This window comes from Lygodium microphyllum, chromosome 1 (genome assembly GCF_053477565.2).
Source record: "Lygodium microphyllum isolate KBCC chromosome 1, Lygodium_microphyllum_v1.1.10, whole genome shotgun sequence".
NCBI lineage: Eukaryota > Viridiplantae > Streptophyta > Polypodiopsida > Schizaeales > Lygodiaceae > Lygodium > Lygodium microphyllum.
The window spans coordinates 120,726,766-120,750,212 of record NC_141135.1 but is presented as its reverse complement, the minus strand read 5'-3'; the positions used below and the strand labels follow the sequence as shown (position 1 = coordinate 120,750,212).

The 23,447-nt window shown below is 41.7% G+C and overlaps 1 protein-coding gene across 7 annotated transcripts in view; it reads left to right on the top strand.

The window, feature by feature from the left end:
- Nucleotides 1-23,447, top strand: part of LOC148041610 (Thioredoxin superfamily protein) — a 124,147-nt gene that overhangs the window by 75,105 nt on the left and 25,595 nt on the right. For 6 of the 7 annotated variants that reach the window (XM_087680928.1, XM_087680921.1, XM_087680924.1 and 3 more), the window contains one exon: nt 11,545-11,589. The exons of the other annotated variant lie outside the window; for it this stretch is intronic. In XM_087680928.1, the coding sequence (XP_087537054.1) occupies nt 11,545-11,589 (45 nt within the window). The remainder of the gene's footprint in view (nt 1-11,544; nt 11,590-23,447) is intronic. 7 annotated transcript variants of the gene reach the window in all.

Sequence of the window (23,447 nt, the reverse complement as noted above, 5' to 3'; positions counted from 1 at the left end):
CTTCCCTGTGCTAATCAAGCTCTTTTTAAGCTGATGTACATGCCATACATGTTGAAGTGTAAAGACAAAGCCATGCTGAAATTGTAATTGCACACTGCCAATACCTGCAATCTCACATGCATAGTTGTCCCCAAGATGGACAACACCATGTCGACCCCCTGCATATGCAGAAAACCACTCACGATGAGGGGTGATATGAAAGGAAGTACCTGAATCAAGAATCCAGGTATGTATGTCATCATATGTATCTGTAAGTAGAGCATGTGCACCAAAATGTGAAGAGACAAAGAGTACATCACTTCCACTGTCATTGTCATGAGTGACTACACTCACCTCTTCAATTTTTACACTGCTTTTCTTAGGCTGACTGTCCTCCTTCTCTTCCTTGCAGTCATCTGTCTTCTTGCCTTTTCCTTTGTCTTTCTTCCATTTGTAGCAGTCACGTTTAAAGTGATCCTTATTGCCACAATGATGGCATTCAACATCTTTTCCACGTGATTTACTGCGTCCCTTGCCATCATATTTGCCCTTTTGTTGTGGCCTGCCCCTAGTATGCAAAGCATTGGAAGACTTATTGGATGCATTGTTCTGCCGATTCATCTCTTCCATAAGTAGAGCACTCTCTACATCAGCATACAAAAGGATCACATTAGAATTGCTCATAGCAGTTCTGAATGTATCCCAACTCTCTGGTAGAGTGCAAAGCAAGAAAGTAGCCTTAAATTCCTCATCAATCATGAACTTCAAGGCAACCAGCTGGCTGAAAATGGAGTTAAACTCACTCGAGTGAGTAGACATTGCTGTACCTTCTTTCATACGCAAATCCATAAGCTTTTTCAGCCAATACACTTTACTTACAGTACTCTTGTGTGCATATAGTTCTTCTAGTCTAGTCCATATAGCATATGTAGAATCCAAACTTTCAATGTTGAAGAGCAAGGCATCAGAAATCGATAGCTCTATGGTTAAGCGTGCAAGCTCTTTCAACTCATCCCAATCGTCCTGATCCATGTCCGCAGGCTTTGCCCCTTAGTTTTGATCGGCTTTGCCTGCTTCTTTTGTAACATGATATTGTAGCACTGTTTTTGCCACATTGTAAAATTATGTGTGCCTTCAAGCTTCTTTATATGCATCAAATTACTGCTGTCATTGCTGCCAGCCATGGTTTTCAGCTCAAATGTGACAAAAAAACCAGTAAATGCAGGCCCAAATTGTCACCCACGTGACCAAGGTACAAATAAGTACCAATCAGCAATAAATGACCACGTAGAAGTATAGATTTCAGATCTGTAATTCAGTTTTCAGAAGCACCAAACCAAGTGCTATAGCATTATCCAACTGATTACAGCTATTCCAAAGGGCATGTGCATCACATTACATGAGAAATCCCAAAATTTCAGCTGCAATTTCTGTTGTACATCTACCTACGGATATAAAATTCGACACGAACGGTCAAAAGCCCCAAAATTTTGTGCTCAAAAGCATCAAACACACATCTGCATTTCCTCTGTCATGCATAGGACTGCCCAATTTTGCCAAAATAAAGCAATTTCAGCAAAACCCCCAAATTTCACCAAGTGTTGATGTCCAAATTGTGCGGAATTCAACCTGCATGTACATAAAATGATCAAATGCTGCACAAATTTTACCCAAATCGCAAAAGCCCCAAATGGCACAGGGTCCAGTGTGCCTCAATGTTGAGAAATTGGGTCAATTTCAATCCAATCTGTGCATGTACATGAAAAACCCCAAATGTTGGGGACAAAATGTCAAAAAATTCCTGCAATTTCTAAGACAAATATCACTGTTGCATCTTGCTCGCATGAAATCTGGACAAATCCCCAAATTTTCCAAGTCCTGTGTGCACTAATTTCAGTGAAATTGAAAGAATTTCACTAAAATGTGAAAAACCCCAAAATTCCCGGGCAAATGTGCACCAACTTTGCAATTTCTGAGTCAGATTATCCAATTCTGTGTTGAGATCCCCAGATTCGAGAAAAGTGCCAAATTTCTGAGCCGATTTTGTACAAATTTGAAATCTTGTGCTTACGCGCGCGAAACCTCGTCAATGGGTGAAGCAATTATTAGAAAAAAAAGGTTGAATTTTGGAAAAAATGTGACGGGTCAACGGACCCGTTAGTTGTGCACTGTGACACACGCTGGACACGGCGCTTGTTCACTGGTCCCTCACGCCGCGTCAGCTAGATGCCTCCGTCGCCCGTCGTGCAGTTGCTGTTCCCTGCAGACGTCGCACCCACTGGTCCACGCCTGCTACGCTGTCGCCTGTCACCGTGCAGCTGTTGCGCCCGTCACCAGTTTGCAGTCGCTGTCAGCTGTTGATCGCCCGCTATGCCTGCAGCAACATCCATGACTTGTCGTGTGCCCTGCAGTGACGACTGCAAAATGCCGTCTGCTGCTTGTCGGACTTCTGCAACACACGAGCCTGTTTGCAACCTACCCGTTGCTTCTGTCGACTGTCTCTTGCCAGCTCTGATATCAGTTTGCAATGCAAGGTTAGGCACGGAGATCGAGGTAGACAGACCTTACGCGCAGTGAGAGAGAGAGAGAGAGAGTGCGAGTGAGCAAAGTAGAGAGTGAACACGTTTTTCGGTACAATGACAAGAGTACCACTTTAGGTTTTAGATAGATATATGTATGAAAGTACAATGTGCTAAGGGTGTGTTTACACCCGTGCACATATAAAAGATACGATGGTCCTTTATTTCGAACACTTTGAGGCTGATCGCTACGTGGAAAGCTTGGATATAGCCTATGCAAAGATAAAGTATGTACTCCAAAGATCAAAGGAAAGCCAAAAGAAGATAACTGGTTGTTGTACAGACATACCTTGTAGTTTGCAGAGGGTGATTATGTGTTGCTGTGTGTTGAAAAGGCAAGATTAAAAAACATGAAAGGGAGAGAGAGATTATATATGAAGTTTTAAGTATGAGATACTATGGGCCCTTTCATGTATGGAAGAAGATCAGTAGTGTTGCATATTGGTTGAAAATACCTCCACATTGGCGGATATACAATGTCTTTCATGTCAGTTTGTTGAGGCCTTTTTGTGGTGATGTGCCAAAGGATGTATTTGTTGAAATTCAGCTTGAGGTTAAGGAGCTGGATGAGATATTGGTACCTGAGCAGATTTTGGCACGTAAGGAAAGAAAGGTCAGAGGTAAAGTTTCTAGGAGATATGTGGTGAAGTTTCAGAACTATTCACAAATGGATGCAAAGTGGATGGAAGAGGATGACTTGATAGACCATCCTTAGTTATTGTAGCTTTACCTAGATGCCTTTCAGTCCACTTTGGATCGCGCTGAGCTAGGTTCAGGAGAGCAGGGGTCTAGAGTAGTGCCTGTTGATGCTCAAGGGGAAGGTAGCACTTTCACTCCTCCAGTTATAGATAGCTCTTGTACGACGTATATAGTAAATCTCAGATGTATTTAATATGCATACAAGGTATTGTGCTGAGAGTATGTTTGCCATGATGTCACTACTCAGTGTACTAGTTATTATGAGATGTATACAGATGAGTATTAGTTCAAGATTAGTCTATGGTCACTTTTGGATCGGTTATGTATGAGTTTCTGATTAGTTTTTGCACTCTGCTTGTGATTGGTTTTCAGATTAGTTGCAGCAGCTAGTGACTAGTTTATGATTTGTTTATGTTTAGTTTTCAATGGTTTTCAACTAGTTCCATGGACAACAACAACATGTTTAGTGAATGCCATTGACAGTTTTAGCCATGGTTTAGGCTAAATACATGCTTTACTATGGCTGTGTAGTCAGAATGGTTGAGAAACATGAGCTATGGATGCATGCGATAGGTTTTTGGCAACAATTTTGGAATGTTTTCAGTTTTATGTTATGTTTATGCTGACTGGAAATTTTCATTGATTTTGGGTATATGGCATGGTTAGACAACGGTGGCTGATGTTGTAATTGTGATGCCTTATGAAAACTCTAGTGTAGTTATACTTTTTGCTTTGGCACAATACATTGCAATCAAGGATGATTGCAAAGATTTCAAGGGGGAGGTTTGTCATGGAGACGTGAAATTTTTGAGATGCTTTGCTCTTGCGAGTAACATTTGATTAATTTATGTGCAAGGTTATAAGGCTTATGTGATGCACACATGGTAGTTATTTCATGGTGATAGGCCAAGGACCTTGAGGAAGCAATGGGTATCAAAGGCAAAAGTTGTGACAACTTATGCCAATTGGGTGATATCAGTTGGTGTTAGTTTTGGCCCTAGGACAGTTAATTGGCCAATAAGTGTCAGTGGTGACATTGGGATTGGGCACTAATTAATTAATTTGTGCATGTCCAAGGGTTAATGAAGATTGGGGATCACTTGAGATTGCAAATGGCTTAGCATGTAACTAACCTTTTGTATATCAATTGTTACCAAAACATATTGGCTCGTTGATTCAAACTAATTTGATTCTCATATACTTTGAAAGGCGATTTGTATTATTTGAGTGTTTCAAATATGATTAAATGCTCATTTTTCTATTAAGGGGTGGCTGATGGCCGGAATGCTCTATAATTATACTTGGGTCATCATTAACAAGATGCCCAAGAGAAATTAAAATATTTAATCTGTTGGCCACACTGACCAAAAAGCTCAGATGACCAAGATTTTTATACTCGGATAATCACTTCCGTTGTGTAGTCTTATAGGATGATCTTGGCAGCTTATCTAGGAGAAAAATGCAGTTGTACAGATTGTGAAATGCAGGGTATAGGTGTCAAGGTTGATGATGTTAGAGGTGACAGCTTTGGGGTGAAGAAAACAGGTTGGGAAGCAGTAGCGGAAGCTGTCCTCCACTGTTGGTGATGCTCTCTACATAGGCAACATCAGGCCGAAGATTGTTGAGAATACACCAGCAGCAACTCAGATGGGGTTGGGCAGCAATGTGAGGGTAGGTTGCTGAAAGCTGAAGGCTGAATGATGAATGTCAAATGAGGATAAAGGGATACCCACAATTGACTCCATTTATAGAGGATTTTGGTGCATTTTTCATGCTATTTAGATAAAAAGCTAGTTATTTTTGATGATCAAGATTTAATGCTCTTTGGGGCCATTTTAAAATGAATAAAATAGGAACTAATGCATTGTAAATTTAGTGGCTCGACACAATTGTCATTGTTGCATCCTTTGAAAGTGACAATCTATGCATTTTATCCAAAGTGGAGCATTCACAAAAATGCCTTTGAGGCATTGTTACTTTGGACAAGACAACAACCATATCCTATCTTTGCAAATGCAGTAAATTGCGAAAATTATAGCACCAAAACAAGGATGCAACAACTCATTGCTGGTTGGAATTTGTGCATTTACAGCTAGAGCATCCACTTGCAATGTGTTTTTCTCATAGCCATCAAGCATGCGTAACTCATGGGTCAATGTTCCAAAAATAATCGTAACATCACCATCACAATGTGTACAATGCATTTATCATCCAAGAATTAATCAATACCTAAAGAAGTGCAATCATAAACACGGATAGAAGATTCTTTTTAATTTGTGGCACATGAGACTTTCTTGAACTATCTAACCATTTATTGGCCACAATATGTATAATGCCAAGACTCTTGGTAGAATAAGAAGCATTATTGGCATAAATGACAATTCTTCCCATAAATAAATATTGGTCTATAGATAACAAATACAATTGTACGACAAAGCAGAGATTGATAAAAGAACTCAGTAGGGTTAGGATAACTTAGAGACAATGAACATTGAAGATGAATGAATGAATAATGAATAAATGCAATGTTCAATGTAGCAAACACACTATGCAAGGTAAATATTGAACCTCAAACTCTTGTGTCTCTAGGACCAGGGTAGAGAGTATGAGTCGGAGAATATCGTACTCTAATGGATCCCGAAAAGTAGTAGATAGCCTTAGAATTGAACTATCTAACCATTTATTGCCACAAATGTATAATGCCAAGACCCTTGATAACATAAGAAGCATTATCGGCATAAATGGCGATTGCCCCATGTAAAGAAATGCTTGTCTATAGATAACAAGCACAATTGTATGACAAAGTACAAATTGATAAAATAGCTCAATAGCATAGGGTAACTCAGAGACAATGAATAATGAAGATGAATGAATGAATGATGAATAAATACAATGCCCAATGCAGCAAACACACTATGCAAGGTGAGTACTGAACCTCGAACTTGCGTGTCTCTAGGACTGGGGTAGAGAGTATGAGCTGGAGAGTGTGTTATACATTGACTGACATCCTTTGAATGTGTTTGGTAGCAACAAACCTAAATCTAGAGAGTTTGGATAAGTGCTAGACGTGATTGGGATAGTGGGCAGCTGGCTGGAATCAGTGAAGATGATGCAAGCGATAGCAGCTGGAGTAAAGCGCAGCAAATGTGCTGATGTGGTAGGTTGTATGGATTAGCAAATGCAAGTTTTTGGCTGACGTGGACAGCTAATAGACAATTGCAGCAGATTGAATGCAGGTTGGAACAACAACAACAACAAACACAAACCCACCTTTTTGGTGATGAAAGAAGGTTGATCCAGTAGTTGCAAGCAATAGAAAATATACTCTCTAGGAATGCATTTCTTTTTTAATGAAAGTTAGGTAATTTGAGTTTTGGGGTTATAATAAAGTGCTAATTAGTTTATAATGCTTTTTAAAGCTCACACTCCATCTTATGCCCAAAATTAAAACTAGGGAGGGATTGTCAAGACTCCAGATAGTTCAACCTCATAATTACCCCAAGGTATCTCACCCCAAAGTAGCTAGGATATTGGGCAAAGGGCGCTTGTTAGCTGCCCAACGATCTACCAAGACTACAGAGACTAGGGAGTCCAAGGCATCAAACAAAGGGTGCTTGCCAATTGTTCGGTGGTCTACCAAGAATTGCAAAGGTAGGTGGAATCACTTTGAACACTTTATTGTGGGGTGGATTGAGGCATGAGTGTTTTCGCCCTATCAAACATCTATGTCCCTAAGGGAAATGAAAAGGGATAGTTGGATCCAATACACCACAAAATAAACAAGCTATGTTGACCACTTGTGGGTGTTGGTGAAGAAGGAAAAGTATGGGGGGTATGTATGTAGAGCTACCATAGAGACTACCCAAGGAGATTGCCATGTAAGCTGCCATGAATATAGTGGATTCAAAGTCGACCACACTTTGATTGAAAAGAGATAAATATGCACGAATGCATATTTACAAGAATAGAATGCCAATGCATTGGATAATGCATGCTTATGCAAAATTCTATGCATGGTGCCACTTGGATAGTGCCCTCAGAGGGGAATTGTTTACTTATCCGAGCACCCTTTTACAATCATTATCATCTTGATGATACAGATAATAATACAAAGTACAATGATAATGTCCATGAAGCAAAATGTAATCAACGCCTTGTAAATACCAAGAGAAGAAGCCACCCCCTCTCACTATTGGACGATGGAAGGGAAAGCTAGAGGGAACCCCCTCTCCCCATCAAGCTGAGGTAGAAGGGGAGGGAGCATCCACATTGATCCTAGGGAGCAAGTATTGAAGAACCGGCCAGTTAATCAACTTGGTCAAGATGCTTGCAAAATTATTTGATGATAATGCAATCCCTAGGCAAATAGTTCCGAGCTCAGCTTGCTCTCTAGTGAAACTTTGATGAAATCGTCGTGTACTTCTATGTGCTTCGGCTTTGGGTTGATGATGGGGCTACTAGCAAGTGCGATGATACTGTAGTTGTCATAGAAGATCGCAGTTGGAATGTCGCATGGGAAGTGAAGCGTTGCTAGTAAGATCCTCAAGTAGATAGGATCGGTGGTGCTATCATAAAGTGCCCTGTAGCCTGCCTCTGCAATGGAGTTTACGGCTATGACCAAACAATGGGAGGTGTACCTAGGGAGAAGTTATAACTGCCATGGGAATGCCGGGTGCCAAGATTGCTTGCCCAAGAAGAATGAGTGTAGCCTTGCAAAATCAAACCACGACCATATGTTTGTCCATAAGGATATTTAATAGGTACACCAAACATATCTCAATACACGCATGTATGCAATCCAATGTGACACATTAGGTTTCATTGAAATACTAATTGAGTAAACTTTAAAGACAATGAGCAAGCTAAATCTGGCCGAGATGAATCAACTAGGGAAGTTTCCCCACCACAGGTCATGGGATAGAATGTTAACCATGAGTTCTGAGGAACTTGTCCATCCTATGGAACCAATGAACGCGGTGCTTGCTCAGCCCATAAAGAGCTTTTTGCAAAAGTGAAAGACCTTGTCTGTACAGTTAGAATGGGAAAATCTAGGAGTCGCTGCACATAGACTTCCTTGCCCAAATAGTTGTTCAGAAAGGTACTTTTGACATGCATTTCATATAGCAGCAAACCTTGGTGAGTGGCTAATGCAACTGATAGGTGGAATGATATCAATTACACAGTTGGAGCAAACGTCTCTTCATAGTCAATACTGTGCTTTTGTTGAGATCCTTGCACCACAAGGTGAGCCTTGCAATTGTCCATCCCGTCAACTTTCAATTGTCCTAAAGATCCACTTAGTTTCAATGACCTTGTGGTCTCGACGATCCACCAAGGTCGAGGTTTCGTCCGATTAGTGCTCTCAATGTCTTTTTCCATGGCCTCTTGTAGAGCCTGTTGCTAACTCTTTGGCTCAAAGTGTGCTATGGCACTATCTCATGCAATGCAGGTTGAGAAATTGACTCGGAGGCTAGTACAGTAGGCTCCACGATATCCCTCTAAAAGAAAAACCTACCTCTCTTTGAGTAATAATTGACTCGAAGGCCGATGCAGTAGACTCCACAATATCCCTCTAAAAAAAAAACCTACCTCTCTTTGAGTAATAACTTTGTTTGTCCTAGGATCAAACAAGCGATATGCCTTTACCTTTGAGGAGAAATCTACAAAGGTCAAGAGATCAACTTGGGGCTTTAGCTTTCCTATGTGATTATCAAGGCTTTGCGTCTAAGTATGACTCCCAAAAACTCAAGGTGGGCAATGAGAGGCCGAGTGTCAAAGAATGCCTTGAACGGGGTCTTTTGGAAGATTTCCACAGATAGGCACTAGTTGAGGATGTACATAGAAGTATTAACAGCCTTAATGCATAGGCGCTTTGGAGCTCTACTTCGAACAACATAGCGTGCCATGTTCACAATTGTTCAGTTCCTATGCTCTAGAACTCCGTTCTAAGAGGAGTTGATAGAGGTGAGCTAGTGAGAGATGCCATACTTGTGTAAGAACTCAGAGAACTCGTGGGAGGTAAACTCACCACCACTATCACTTCTCATAGTACCTATATGATGACCTCTTTGATTTTGCAGTAGACGCACCCAAGCTGAGAAGTATGTGAAGGCATCCGATTTGTGATTTAGAAAGTATATCCAGATATATCTCAAGAAGTCATCCACAATAAGAAAGAAGTACAGCACACCATTAATGGTGGTAGTTTCGGTCAAAGGCAAGACGTTTTAGTGCTCTGTAGTTGGGCACATTTTCAGGTCTGACCAGCATTAATGCTGTTCGGCGTTTTCCTTATTTATAGGGGCCCTCTAAACCTTGCTGATCATCACATTCTTTCCCCCTTTCTAGTTGATTGTGATCATACTGCAGTTTTAGTTTTCTCTCTCCAGCTTTCATTATCGTCTCTCTTCTTTCCTCAATCAGATCTCTCTCTCCTCTGTCTGGTGCCCTCACTCATCCTGCTCACAGTTGGCACTTGTGTAGGGGTTCAATTTGTTGTCTTCAGCATTGTATACAATCCTGTTTTTTCATTGTGATTCAGATTTGGACTCTCTGCAGTCATTGTCTGTGTGGTTCTCTTTCTCTCATAGTTTCAATGTTGCTTCCACATGCATGCACACAGTTCAGTCCACATCACATTAGTGTTATTCTGGACAGTGTCCCCAGCTGCTCTTTGTTAGTGATGGATCAAGGGGTGTACCGTCAAGGTGTAACGTATTCCCCATCTTGCATCCTTCTAGGACAGTGCTTTGCTGTCCCAGGGCCCACCAACCTGGCTGTCCCCTGTCACAATGGCTGAGGTGTTTGTCAATAGACTTTCCTTTTTAAAATAAAAGAAAGCATGGATGTAAAGGTAGAGCCAACATATGTTTGCTGCCATAGTGGTCAAATATTGTGGTTTGTGCACGGAAAGAGTGGGATCTGTGAAGTCCATACTTGTTTGTTTTGCACACAGTACATAATTGACGTGCATCTTATATATACGTCCTTACCATGACTTCAATTTTAGTACTTCGATAGGTTTTGAATTTGAAACTTACGAAACGTTTCTTAAAGTACGAAACATTTCTAAGAGTAAAAAACGTGGGCGTTTTTATTTTATTTTTATTCTTTTGGTGGGTTGGAGCCCAAAACATGGATTTTTTGACAAAAACTATTGGGCAATGTTAAACATGATGATGATAATGTGTAATGACTCGCGAGGGCTCAAGATTTTGGATGAGAGACTAATTTTTTTGTGATTTTGTTTAGTTATTGGACTTTGTCAATCTAGTATCTATTCTTGTCTTGAGATTTGAATATTATAAGACTTTAGTCTCATTTATGAGTTATTTATGATATATTATGATTCATTCTCGATTTTGACATTTTGTCAGCTTTGTTTTGAAATGAGAATCATGATGTTGCAACTTGACTTAGTCCATATTATAGATAGACTATTTACATGTTAATTTTAATTTTCTTTGTATGATATGTATGAATCATAATGTTTGAGTTCTAAACCATAGTATAGCTTGTCTAAAGACTAACTTTGATATAAGTGACAAGTCAATAATGGAAATGGATCATGGATATATAACTATAATGTATTATTCTCAATTGACTCTATTATCATTCAAGCTCAATTAGCCATTCTTTGTTTAAGAGAGAGTTCCATAGAGGTTTAGAACCTCTTTCCCTAGTCAAACTTATTAAAAATTCCTATATAGAAAACCCGCGTTTCTTATTTTACCCCCTCTTGAAAAAAACTTATGAAACACGTTTCTGACATTTTGTTTCTAAATGTTTCTGACGTTTTTGGCTGCTATGGTCAAGAGGTGGCCACAGAATACATAACATCATTGTAGCATATAACATTCCAATGCATTCCTTTGTTCAATATAGGTGGGACTTTGCCAACATAGGACATAATGTCACTCTAGATTACAACATTTCAGTGCATGCAACAGGTCAACATAGGTGGCTTAATGTCCACAAAGTGCACCTCATCTCTGTTGAATTGTCTTAAGGGTTTCTCCTTATGCAGAAAAGATTTTGACTCACAATTTAATTCTTTTGGTGTTGTAGACCGTTTTGGTGTTTATTTTCTTGTTTCCTCATATCAGCAATGATTCCATTGAATGGCAATGACATATCTTGCATGACTTTCTCACTTCAATTGGAAGATCATCCTTTTTGCAGCCACATATTTCCATCACTAGCAAGTCCAAGTATCTCTAATCTCTACAATGCTTAGTTTGAGGAAGGGAGGGATGGATATTTGATGCTTTTTTTTTGTTCTTTCTAGGAGCTACAAGCATTTCTCAGCTTGGGTGTTCTGCTGTGCATAAAGGTTACTTTTCTTTCTTCATGTAAACAAATGTATTTGTTTGTACCATGGGCTGGGTCTTGAAGAGAATGAGGTGAGTTTTTTGTATTATTTAATTAATATGCTTTCATATTAATGTGGCTTTTAAGAGAGAAAAGAATGAAAAGCTGTAAAGAAACCGGTTGAAAGTAAGAAGGTTATGAATTCTTAAAATCATATGAGGCTTTGGCCTTTCATGTTAGATTGAAGGTATTTTGTTGATTGTCTTCTATTTTAAAGAAGTGTTTGAATTTCTGAAGGTATGGTTGGCCATATGCTGATGTACTTGAAAAAAATAAGAATAAAAAAGGCTAGTCCTTTTAGACTGTTACTTTATGCTGTTTGTTCATATGAAACTTGTTGAAGGTTAGTACTGTGGTTACCTCGTCTTGTGAGGCTGAATACATGGCAGCCTTCATAGCAACAATGGAATGTATATGGCTGCACAAGTTGTTAGATGATCTATAAATTTTATTGGAGGGTCATACACCCATTCTCTTGGACAGTCAGAGTGCTATTGCAGTAGCACGAAATCCTGTGTGTCATGCTCACATTGAACATTGAAATTCATTATCATTATGTTAGAGAGAGATCTTATGTAGGAGAGATCAACTTGATGTATGCTCCCACAAAGGAAAATGTTGTAGATGTTTTCACCAAGACTTTACCATGTGAGAAGTTTGAGACTTTTTGCAAGTCCTTGAAATTATTACCCTTTGGTGATTGATGATCCTTGTACTTTATCACATTGGCACTGTAGGGGAGTGGTAGAATTTGCCAATTCTAGGCAGTATCCAATGTAATTTGTGTGGTGTATGGATACTTCTTTAAGTATCAAAGTGTGGTGTGGACACTTACGACTTTAATGTGGTGACATTAGGCCCTAGAGTTAGTCAATTTAACTCTAGTTAGGGTGTGGAAGGTCAGCTAGGTCAACCTTAGACCTTCATTGCATGTTCATTGTATATTTTCATTCTATCATTCTTGCTTGAGTTAATACACTCTCTTGAGCTCACACTATCACTATCACTATCTACTGTCTCTCATTTCTCTCTCCTCCATAGCCGGATCTCACAGTTACCACATCAAATATTCCCAACTGCAGGGCCACAAGAGATGAATATGTCATTAAGCGGGTTATATAATGTGTGGCACCATTGTCCACAATCCATACGATTGCATGGCCACAAGGTTGTGTAGGTGGGCTTCTGCAGAAGCCTTATCTAATTGGGCAACTCACAAATGTGGACCAAGCTCTCAACTTGTGATGACTCTATAGAGATGAGGTGGATTGAGAATTGAAGTCCATTGAAGGTCTTGCAGACTAGTCTGACATCCCCTCAGGGATTGAGAAGAGTGCAAACCATGATAGTTGATTGGAGGCAGAGTGACTATGAGATGTCCACTGCCCTTGATTTTATTGGTTTCCATTGCCTCGTCTCCAATGTGGAGGGTTACCTTGTGATTGTTGGGGATCTGAGTAGGGGGTTCCTTTGGTTGTGTGCCTTTTGTCTTTGGTCAATTATTGTCAAAATGGCCTGTTAGTCGACAGTGTTGGCAATACCTTCTTTTCTTGGGTACATTTTGCTATCCTGGTTTGAGTTGTGATTGGTGTTCCCTCGTGACTCACTAGATTTTTGATCTTGATTTTGGTCCTTCTTGCCCTTTCCTTTCTTTCCTTCAGAGAAGCGGACACAAGAGTCCCCTCTAAAGGTATGAGAGTTGCATGGTCAAAGAGCCGTGTGTAGCATAGTAGTCAGCCCTAAAACTCATAGAAAGTGGGTATAGTAGACTGTGAGATTACTTATTGCACAAAATTGAAGTATTTCCGTGGAAGTTTGGCAAAATGCAACCGGTAGAAGTCTCCAAGCTTGAGGGTGATAGTTGGAGATGACCATGGCATCTAGCTAAATGAGGTGCTTGATGGATGGAGGCTAGGGAGAATTGTGGTAACGTGCAAAGAAAGGGATGAATTGAGTGCCCAGGCTGCCTCCTGTTTACATATGTGGATCCTCCCAAAGTTTGGGTGTTTTGCTCATGGGACATAGAAACTCTGGTAAAATTTGAGTTTTGGGGCTGTTTTAATGTGCTAATGAAGATTTAATGTGTAATACATCTCTTTTAGCTTAATAGAGGTTGTTTCCATAAATTCATAATGTGGGAATGTAGCTACATATGGCTATGTCTCGTATATGTGACCACATGCCACTATGAATGTCAAAATAGCATGGTCCATTGCTAAGCCAATTGGTTTGCCTGAGATATGAAAACTCTTGATATTAAATATCAAGCTTGGTGAACCAATCAAGTAATTCATAATACTTGCTCTCTTCCTATTGTTCTAGCATGTAAAACCATTTGATCCTAGCCAATGTGAGTATGTGCACTCCCTAATGCCAATAGTTGCGTTTCATATTCTATCAACTCTCTATCTTGGGTTGATCTAAGTAACCCCACCAAATCCAATGCAAGCCCTTGGAACATCTCATTATGCGTCTCATAAAAAGCAAAATGACTATTTCCTATGTGGCCATCTAAGTCTTTGTTAATAGTACATTCCCAATTCTCATGAATCTCATGATATCCTAATAAATTGATGCATTCCAGATTTCTTTCTAGTGGTGAATCTAGAGTATGCTTGGGGGAAGTAACATACTACAATATAGATGTCCCTAGGTGTATCTATGTGCAGTCTGATCCACATGTACTTCACTTCTATATCTCCATGCACCACATGGACTCGATCTTGGAGCCTTTCTCTAAATGGGACTAGTATCTATCCTTAGTATCCCCATCTTTACCAATGTGTCATGCATCTATAGTGGGCACCTCTTCTACCCCCATTTTGTTGGCGACTTTGCATCCTCGTGTGTGTGATGCCTTGTTTAACCCACCCCACAACTCATACATGAAGTATATGTATCTTCCTTTTGGCGTCTTCCTCAAGTGTATCATTTATTGTTTCCACTTTATTCTCTCTCCCTCTGTGCTCCTTGATCACTTCTATCCATAGAGCTTTTTTTCCTGCATAACAATTTTCACATTTTCTATCCTTTTCTTTGTTCCTTCCACTATATCTCCCCATGTATGCATGTTCTTCTTCATTCCCTCCATCTCTCTTTTTAGCTCTGGCCTAGTTGGCGCTTCCCCTTGTACCTTCACTTTTTGTTTCTTGTATGCATTCAATGCCTCTTTTAATTCCAAGATTTCTATTGTGCATGCTTTTGTGGTTTTTTGCATTTTAGCCTTCATTGTGTCTAGTTTTGGTGATGATTGCATTTGCATTCCCTTTTTGATAGTTGAATTAATTTCTTCCTTGCATGTTGCATAGGGCATCCTTGTTTCAATGACCTCTAAATGCTAAATCTGCCACATCTAGTACCACCAATAAGAACCTAGCTTTAAGCTAAGGAATAAAGAGGCGTTACACCTCTGAACTACTTTGGAAAACCCATCCTGAGCATGCTGCCCTTCATGAGCTGTCGTATCTTCTGGATCTTGCAAGAGCTATGGATTCCAAAAAGGTAAAGATATTGTCCAAGATTGTTGCACTCCCAAACAAAATCTATATTGATGGGGTGAATGAGGTCTGGCATCAAAAGAGAGAATCTGAGATTGATCACATTAGCAAGGATTTTATACTCTATTCCAAGTGAAGCGATTGGTCCTCATTGAGTAATATCCAATCTATCTCGGTGCCTTTTGGGTATGAGGTGAATTGATTTGCCAGATAGCCTCTGTCCTATATCTCCTGATATTGTAATCTTCTGAAATGCTGTGAGAAGTCTTGTATTTACCATGTACTAGTAGCTCAGAAGAAGGCCCTGTCCTTCCCATCATCCACTTGGCCTTTCTTGAGGAAAATGCTAGTAAAGCCTCTGCAAGCTCCTGTTTAGAAAAGGGGACCATCAGATGTCTAGTCATACTCTTTGTAACCACCATCTTGGTACTCTACCACATAATCTCTCTACTTCTCTGAAAACGCAAAGGTCTAATCATTGAGTTCAGCAGGGTAGTGTAATAATCTGTGGCCTTCTGCTCAAATTTCTGCACAACAGATCAATTTGCTCTTCATACATGATCTCCACAATCATAAATCTGCCCTGAAGATCCCGACGAACCAATAATGGCTGCAATGAAGAATGAACAATCAACATAACTCCAGATTTATGCAGGACTCAGCCAGTAAAGAACGCTGTACCAGCAAAACAATCCTCCACAATCTGTATTGCTTACTGCTTGTTGCCAACGAAACCCCTTTTACATTCCATAAAGCAATTCTCATGATGAACAAAACCCGCGGGGGCGGGGGGGGGGGGGGGAGGGGGGGGGGAGGGGGAGAGGGAAGAACTATTGAATCACTGCTTTTTTTTTACATCCACACACTTAGTGGCTTGAAATCTCTCCATTTCACTACAATCCTTTGCAAACCAGCAATCGATACGTGAGAAGGGAATTGCTGCTGTTGATTTAAAAAAGCATCATGAGGGGGCAACAATCTCCTGCGAGCATCAAATCTCAATGCAGAATCAAAAGCATCTTTATCAGCTACTCCAGCTGCAAGCAGTTGAGATGACTGGGGCCTAGAATAAAATCCCTTGCCCTTGCATTGGAAAGTCTAAGTGACATTATTAAAAGCTGGATGTGTAGATCCACAGGGGTCAAATGGGGTTCTTGACAAGCCTGGTGTCTAACTACCATGACCCAAGGAGCATCCTTAGATGCTTGCTGCTGACAAGCAAGATGTGGCTGACCCTCAAGCCTAGCCAAAAGCGAATCTTTATTTCCATTTCCATGTTGACTAGGAGGTACAGGGGTAGAAACACATTGCTGCAGGGACACATCTTGAGGCTTGCACTCCTACATATCCACCTCAAGATCCAGAGAACATTGTTAAACCTTAGGACTTTGATGACATTCATAAACAAAATGGCCCAATCTGCCACATCTTAAACAATGTTCAGAAAAAGTCCCCCATTTCAGCTCATAAACCAATACATGCAACCTTGGAGCCTCTAACCGAATTTTATAAAGGCGAGGTTTTTTCGCATCCCAAAGCAAGCAAGCTTTATTTTTGTTATGGGGAGCTAAATGAGGCTCCACCAAAACCTGTCCAAGAGATCTCAAAACTAGAGGAAGGAGCTGTCAAAGATGAGAAAGGAAATTAACCACTTCCACCCAAATTGGACATGCTTGCCTAAGAATATCTTGAAATTCATCCATGGGCCTTTAGAATCACATGAACCAATTGACCATTCAAAAATAGAGGGATACACTTCATTATCTATGCACGAGCATTAAAGTATGAAAGAGGACCTCAAAGAACCTTTTCAGTCCATCATAGATCTCAACAAGAGGAGCTTGCACATGCCCATTATCACCATTCTGATGCTCATCATCACTTAAAGGCATTAGCTGCAGCCATACTCTGAAATGGGTAATTAAGGAAGTCCTTCCGTGAAATCTGCTGCAACACTATATCTATCCCCAAGGCAGCCAGTACATGATCAACATTTGGTAAAGAGTTTGCTTTTCCTTATTTGCATGCACATAGTTATCATGAGATTGTTAGCATTTGCAAGCATATACTTAAAAGACTCATCTATTTGCAAGTGGGGAATACATACACCTTGCTAAGGCATCTCCAAAGCACTTGAAATGGGAGGATTAGTCTCCAACTTGCGGTGTTTATCCATCTCATTTGCTTTTGCTAGCTCATGAAAATCCTCGGCTGAAATCTCAATATCAGAGTCTACCAAGCCTTTTTTTCCCTCTTCTCGAATTTACTGATCAAGAAAATCCATATCAATACCACCAAATGCCTATGTATCGATGCCCGAAGCAACCCAAAACAAACCACACTCAGGAAGAACACAAGCTGACCTGAAGCTGCAACCCTTTCACGAAATCCTGGAAGGCTCAGCAAGACTACAGAGACTTTGTGTCTCTGCCTGTGTGTGCAGGGATGTAGGGTCACAACTGCACTACAGCAAAGTCTGCTCTGGCTGCTTGAAGGCCGGTATGATTGCATGAAGGACTGGAGTTTGGAGCTCCAGAGGCAGGGCATAGCACTACTGCGAGACAGGAGGCCATCTCATCGAGAGGGGCCCACACAAAGAGAAGTGACAGAATTTTTCTGTAGACCTGACCCTACTGACATTGCTAGCCTAGCAGAGATAGAGCTATCTCTGGTAGCCTAGCAGAGATAGAGCTATCTTGCTAGACACCTTACATGCCACACCGTGGAGTCACATTGGATAGAGCCATTTCCCTTCATTGAGCACAACGACCCCATCTACCAGGACCATGTCTAAGGAGGCCGCACCTTAGTCAGATTAGAGCCATTATCACGAGACACCGAAGACTCACCACCAGGCATATCAGTGAAGTAGCTAGGGACCGCATCATGGCTGAGATTATGTGCAGATCTTGAGATCAGCTATAGCTTATAGTCTCCACCACCTTTTTGTACATGGTTCTATCAGATCTGGTTCTCCTTTTCTTGTCTTTTCTTTTCTACCGATGGGACAACACTACACATGGTTCAACCCTAGTATAGTCCCATTGTATAGTTATTCTCAACATGGTTTCATAGGCCGCCCACTTATTTTTAATGTTATCTTTACCTTATTGATGAGATGACATTAGACATGGATGTACTCTAGATTTTGTCTCATAGGCCACATTGGATGTTAAAATGTCTTTCTTTCTTTCTTTCTACACACTTTTGCAGGGTTGCAACAGTCTGCAGTTCATGACAGCCTACAGGGTCACAACTGCTTGTCTTCCCCAGTTGTGTACCCTGTTATAGGTCGTGGCCCGGTGTGCGTCCCTGTCACAGGTCGTGACCTATACTACCCTTGGTCTGTGTCCTGTTGTAGGTTTTGACTTGTACCTGTAGCACGCTGCTGCCCTGGCCTGCACCCTTGAACTGCAGCATGCTTCTCTCTCTCTTTTTTTTTTCCGTAAAAGGTAATTGTATTAATTATGAAAAGTACAAGTTTACATGATTATAAGATACACGATGGCTCTATCCCATCGTGTGTAAAGAACATACTGTCTCTCTACAATAACCAGCCGAACTAAGAGTTACAAAGTCATGGTAAAGACGCAGAGGAAATTGCCATATGCCAGGGACGTAAGTCCTCCTGAGAGAGCATGTCAGAGTGCCGGAGAAGATCCATCTGCCAATACAAGAGACCCTTAAGCCTAGCAATATGCTGCTAAACATTATAGGCGGAATCAAAAAGAAAAGCATTCCGAATGGTCCAGTTATGCCAACAGCCCCAATATCGAAGAAAGTGAAACACGATCTTCATATGTGGCTATGTCGGCGTGGGGTATTTGGGTTGCACAAAAACCCAATCAAACGGGCGTAGCGAGAAACCAACCACTGCTCGCTAAACGGCTGACAAGAATGACCAGATTTTCTTAGCAATGGGGCAAGAAAGAAATCGGTGACGGGCAGATTCCACATTGGTGGTGCAAAAGAAACAAGTGCTGTTGAAGATTCGACGCTTGGAAAGAGCTGAAGCAAGCGGAAGACCACCAATCATCACCCTCCAAAGAAAGACCTTATATTTGAAGGGTGTCTTGTTCAGCCAGCCCTCCATCACAGTTGCCCTCTACCATGAGCGGGATTTATGCAATCCCGTAGAGTATTAGCTTTAGTAACCAGCCATTGATGATCTTTAATCAGAAGATGATACACCTGGTTAGCTGAAGCCTTTTCTAAATGTAGCCTGCCTGCAAAGTCCCAGTCCTGCCAGGGACAATCCGAAGCAAGGGCAGGAAAGGATTGTCTGCTCTGGGGCACCATCAAAAGTTGTTCCCATAAATGCCTGTAATCACGAGGGATCCTGAAAAGCCTCCTGGCTGTATGAAAGGATATCAACACATTGCGACTGGTAAGGGTGGCATCCGTGACTGAAGTTAAGCCCAAACGTGTCATGCGGTTGAATTTTGATCGAAGCTCATGTTTACCTTCCCACGAAAGTAACCGCGAGACTACCAACAATTCCAATTGAAAAGAATTAGTAGCCAAGCGATCCTCCGCTGGATGCCACTGAGCCTTCCGGAGGACTAGTCTCCAGGAACATACCAAATGGGCAAGCAGAGATGAAGAAGGACTGGAGAACCGAGAATCCGCATTAAGAACATACCACCAAGAACTCCAGATTTGGGTATTTCCATGCAGAAGCCCGTGATCCTCAAGAAAATAACGGGCTATAACGACCCATGGGTGATGATCCGAGCACATGGCGCGGAAAAGAGACCAACGGAGCGCCAGCATATGAGTTCGGGCATCTAAAATAGCCCGTCCACCCATGCGTTTGGGGGTGCATGTATGCGACCAAGAAATCCAGGAAATGCCTGCATGCAAGGAATCCTTCTTCCACAACATGAAACGAATAGACAGAGTAAGAGCATTCAGTGTAGTAGTAGTCCAGGGCAGCAATGGCAAGAAATATGTGAGCATTGGCAACATAATTGTCTGGGCTTCTTTGAGGCGAACATGGAAGGGCCAGGCCTGAGACTTCCAATACAGAAACTTAGCCACCAGCTTGTGTGAAATCCACTGTAGTAGTTGCTTTTGGGGAATATCAACACCCAAAGGGTACCCAAGATACCTGACAATGGAGCCACGGGGAACAACCATACCCTGCTAGCCCAATGACTACAAGTCCGACTCCGTGCAGTTGAGAATGGTTGATTTCAAAGTATTGATGCGAAGACCAGAAGCCTGATCAAAGAGAGCCCAAACATCTAGTGCTTTGCGAAGGTTATCCTTGTCCGCACGCAGAATCATAAAGCTGTCATCAGCTAAGGATTGACTAATGAAGTGCTGTCCAGAAGGAAGCGACAATCTAGCCAACTGAGTAGAAGCTGCCATATGAGATAACATCGAAACAACTGGATGAGTCGCAAGGGCAAAGAAGAGAGGACTCAAAGGGCACCCTTGTCTGACAGAGCGAGCAAGGAAAAATGGCTCGGTAATGCCTCCATTCAGCATAACTCGCGAAGACGCCGCAGCACTGATGGTGTAAATAACACGAGACATTCGAGCACCAAAGCCCATAGCAGACATAAGTTCTGCAATGAAAGACCAGTCCAGATAATCAAAAGCCTTTTCCAAGTCCAATTGAATCAGTACGACCTCCTGATTAGAATGCCTTGTATAATCAATCGCCAGTTGCGCATTTAATACATTGTGCAGAATGTTTCGGCCCTTAATGAAACCATATTGGAGAGGATGCACAATGGCAGGAAGATGCTTATGGAGCCGATTCGCCATAACTTTGGAAAAGATTTTATACATAGAACCCATCAAAGAGATTGGGCGCCAATGTGTCAACATAGACGGCGAAGGAACTTTTGGAAGCAGTTTAATAAGTCCTTTCCATGAGACAGGCATGATCCCCGTTTCCCACACCTACTGAAACAAAGCCGTCAATGGTTTTGCCAGTTGGGTAGCAAAAAGCTCAAAGAACTCATTGGTGAGACCATCCCAACCAGGACTTTTATCCTTGGGCAAGTATAACAGAACATCCATAACCTTCGCCTCACAAATATCTGACTCCATAGAAGCTTGCATGTCTTGCGGAACCTAATTGTGGACCATATCATAAAAAACTGAATGGGTATGAGTAATTTGGCCTGAAGGTGGAGAAGTGGAACCAAGAAGGTCGAGGAAATAATTCCTACACATATTCACAATAGTCTGCGGATCATGGACCATTTGACCTTCTACATCCTGGAGTCTAGTCATATTCTCTCGAGCAGGAGAAGCATGGAGAGCTCGAAAGAACTTGAGTCTGACAAGCACTATCTTGCAAAGTCTCCGTTAGATGTTGCAATTTGGCCTGTTGATATGATTTTAAGTGAAACTCTTTAATAAGATCAGCCACACGCATTGCCAGGGACAGTAGAAATTCATCATCTGGAGTGTCCACCAGCAGAGAACGAACCAAAGCCAGCAGGTCCTCCACTGCTTGTCGACGCCGCCGACAAAGAGAGGCATGATGGATCCCATACTGCCTAGCAACCCGCTGTACATTAGAGAGCAATCGTTCAAACGAAGCAGTGCCCTGAGAGGAGAAGTCCAATAAGAATCTATCAATCAATTGCTGCATGTAGCCCTGAAAGATTGCATGCTTCAAATAAGACGAGTTGAAACGCAAAGGGAGTCTCTCCAGAAATTGCTTAAAAGGTGCAATGGGTTGTGCAAGCAGCTCAAGCTGTAGAGGGAAATGGTCTGACAAGGCATATTGCTACAACACTTTCATTTCAAGCATCTCAGGAAGGAAATCATCATTCTGCATGACGTATATGCGGTCCACCGCGACCATGTTGTTGCATACTGGGCAGAATGGAAAGTAAACCCTGTAGAAGAAGGGTGTAACCAAGACTAGAGATCTTGCTTAAGAATGGCAAGAGCCAACTCATGCCACCTACGACTTTCCGGCGCATCCATTACCGAATGCTCCGATGTGGACTGCGAAGAATCGACACACATATTGAAATCCCCCATAAAAAAACCCCTTCTGCCAAGTGACAAAGAAGTTTGCAAAGTATGCCAAAGCTCCCGGCGAGATAGAGGATCATTCGGAGCATAGAGGCCAAGTAACCATAAGATCTCTCCTTAAAATAAAATTTCAATCATCACAAAGCGGCCATGTACATCATTTTTAATAAGAACAGGCTGATATTTTTCATGTACAATCATGAGCACACCAGAATAATGCATGGCATGTGTCCCTGTATAGAACAAACGAAAGCCATGGCAATCCACAACTTTTCCTGCTTCACCGTGACTCTTGTGCTCAACAACACACAAGACATCCCACTGATTCTCATGCAATACAGTCCACATGGCATGTTGCTTGTGGCGAGAACAAATTCCTCGCACATTCCACGTGACTATTTTTATGTGTATTCAAAAGAAAATCAGGTACGAGGCACAACTTGCCTCGATTTGACATTTTTTGCAAGAATGTTCAGGACTCCCTCATCCAAAAAATCAGCCAATACGGCAAAAGAGTTCTGACGGCCAGATTTGGAGGTAGATGGCATATCCGTTGTCTTGGGGATGGAACGGGGATAACGACGATCCCATGGGGTGATGACGTTACCTCTAGTATCAAAAGGCAGCTTAGCAGGTGGACCCTTTGGACCATTCGAATACACTCTCCTAGTGGGCTGTTGACGGGGAGCAGAGGAAGCCATAGTAGGAGCAGAGTGCTCTGAAGCCAACATTTTTTTCCTGCACATATAAGTACTCATGGAATCTTGTGGGACAGTAGGCACAGTATCCACCATGCCAGCAACAAGCCTGTTGCCTTTTTTTGCGCGTACATCGACCCAATCATTGCCACGGGAATCCAAACCCGAAACCTGTTGTTTATCTTTATCCAAACCTTGAGGTGGCTGGGTGGCATCCTGCGACGGAGTAACACATACCATATCTTCCATGGATAGTGCAACATGCTCAGCTTCTGAAGTGTGGTGCTTCTCTGGGTTTTTTAGCCATAAAATGCCCCAATTTTCCACAGGAAAAGCAATGTCCTGCAAAGTTGTCCCATTTCAAAGGAAAGTGTAAAGGATGCATGCCAGAGCAATTAAGACGTAACCAAGCAGGCCTTTTCCTAGCAGTGTCCCATAACATACACAAACGGTTGCGATTCACGGTCCTTAGGCTTGGGGGGACCAGAACAGTGCCCAAAGCGGCCATGGCGTCCTTTAATAGTGGCTAATAGACAGCCGGACAATTTTCCACTTCAACCCACACAGGGCATTCACGTTGCAGCAGGCGCTGAAAATCTGCCATTGGGCGCCATGGCACA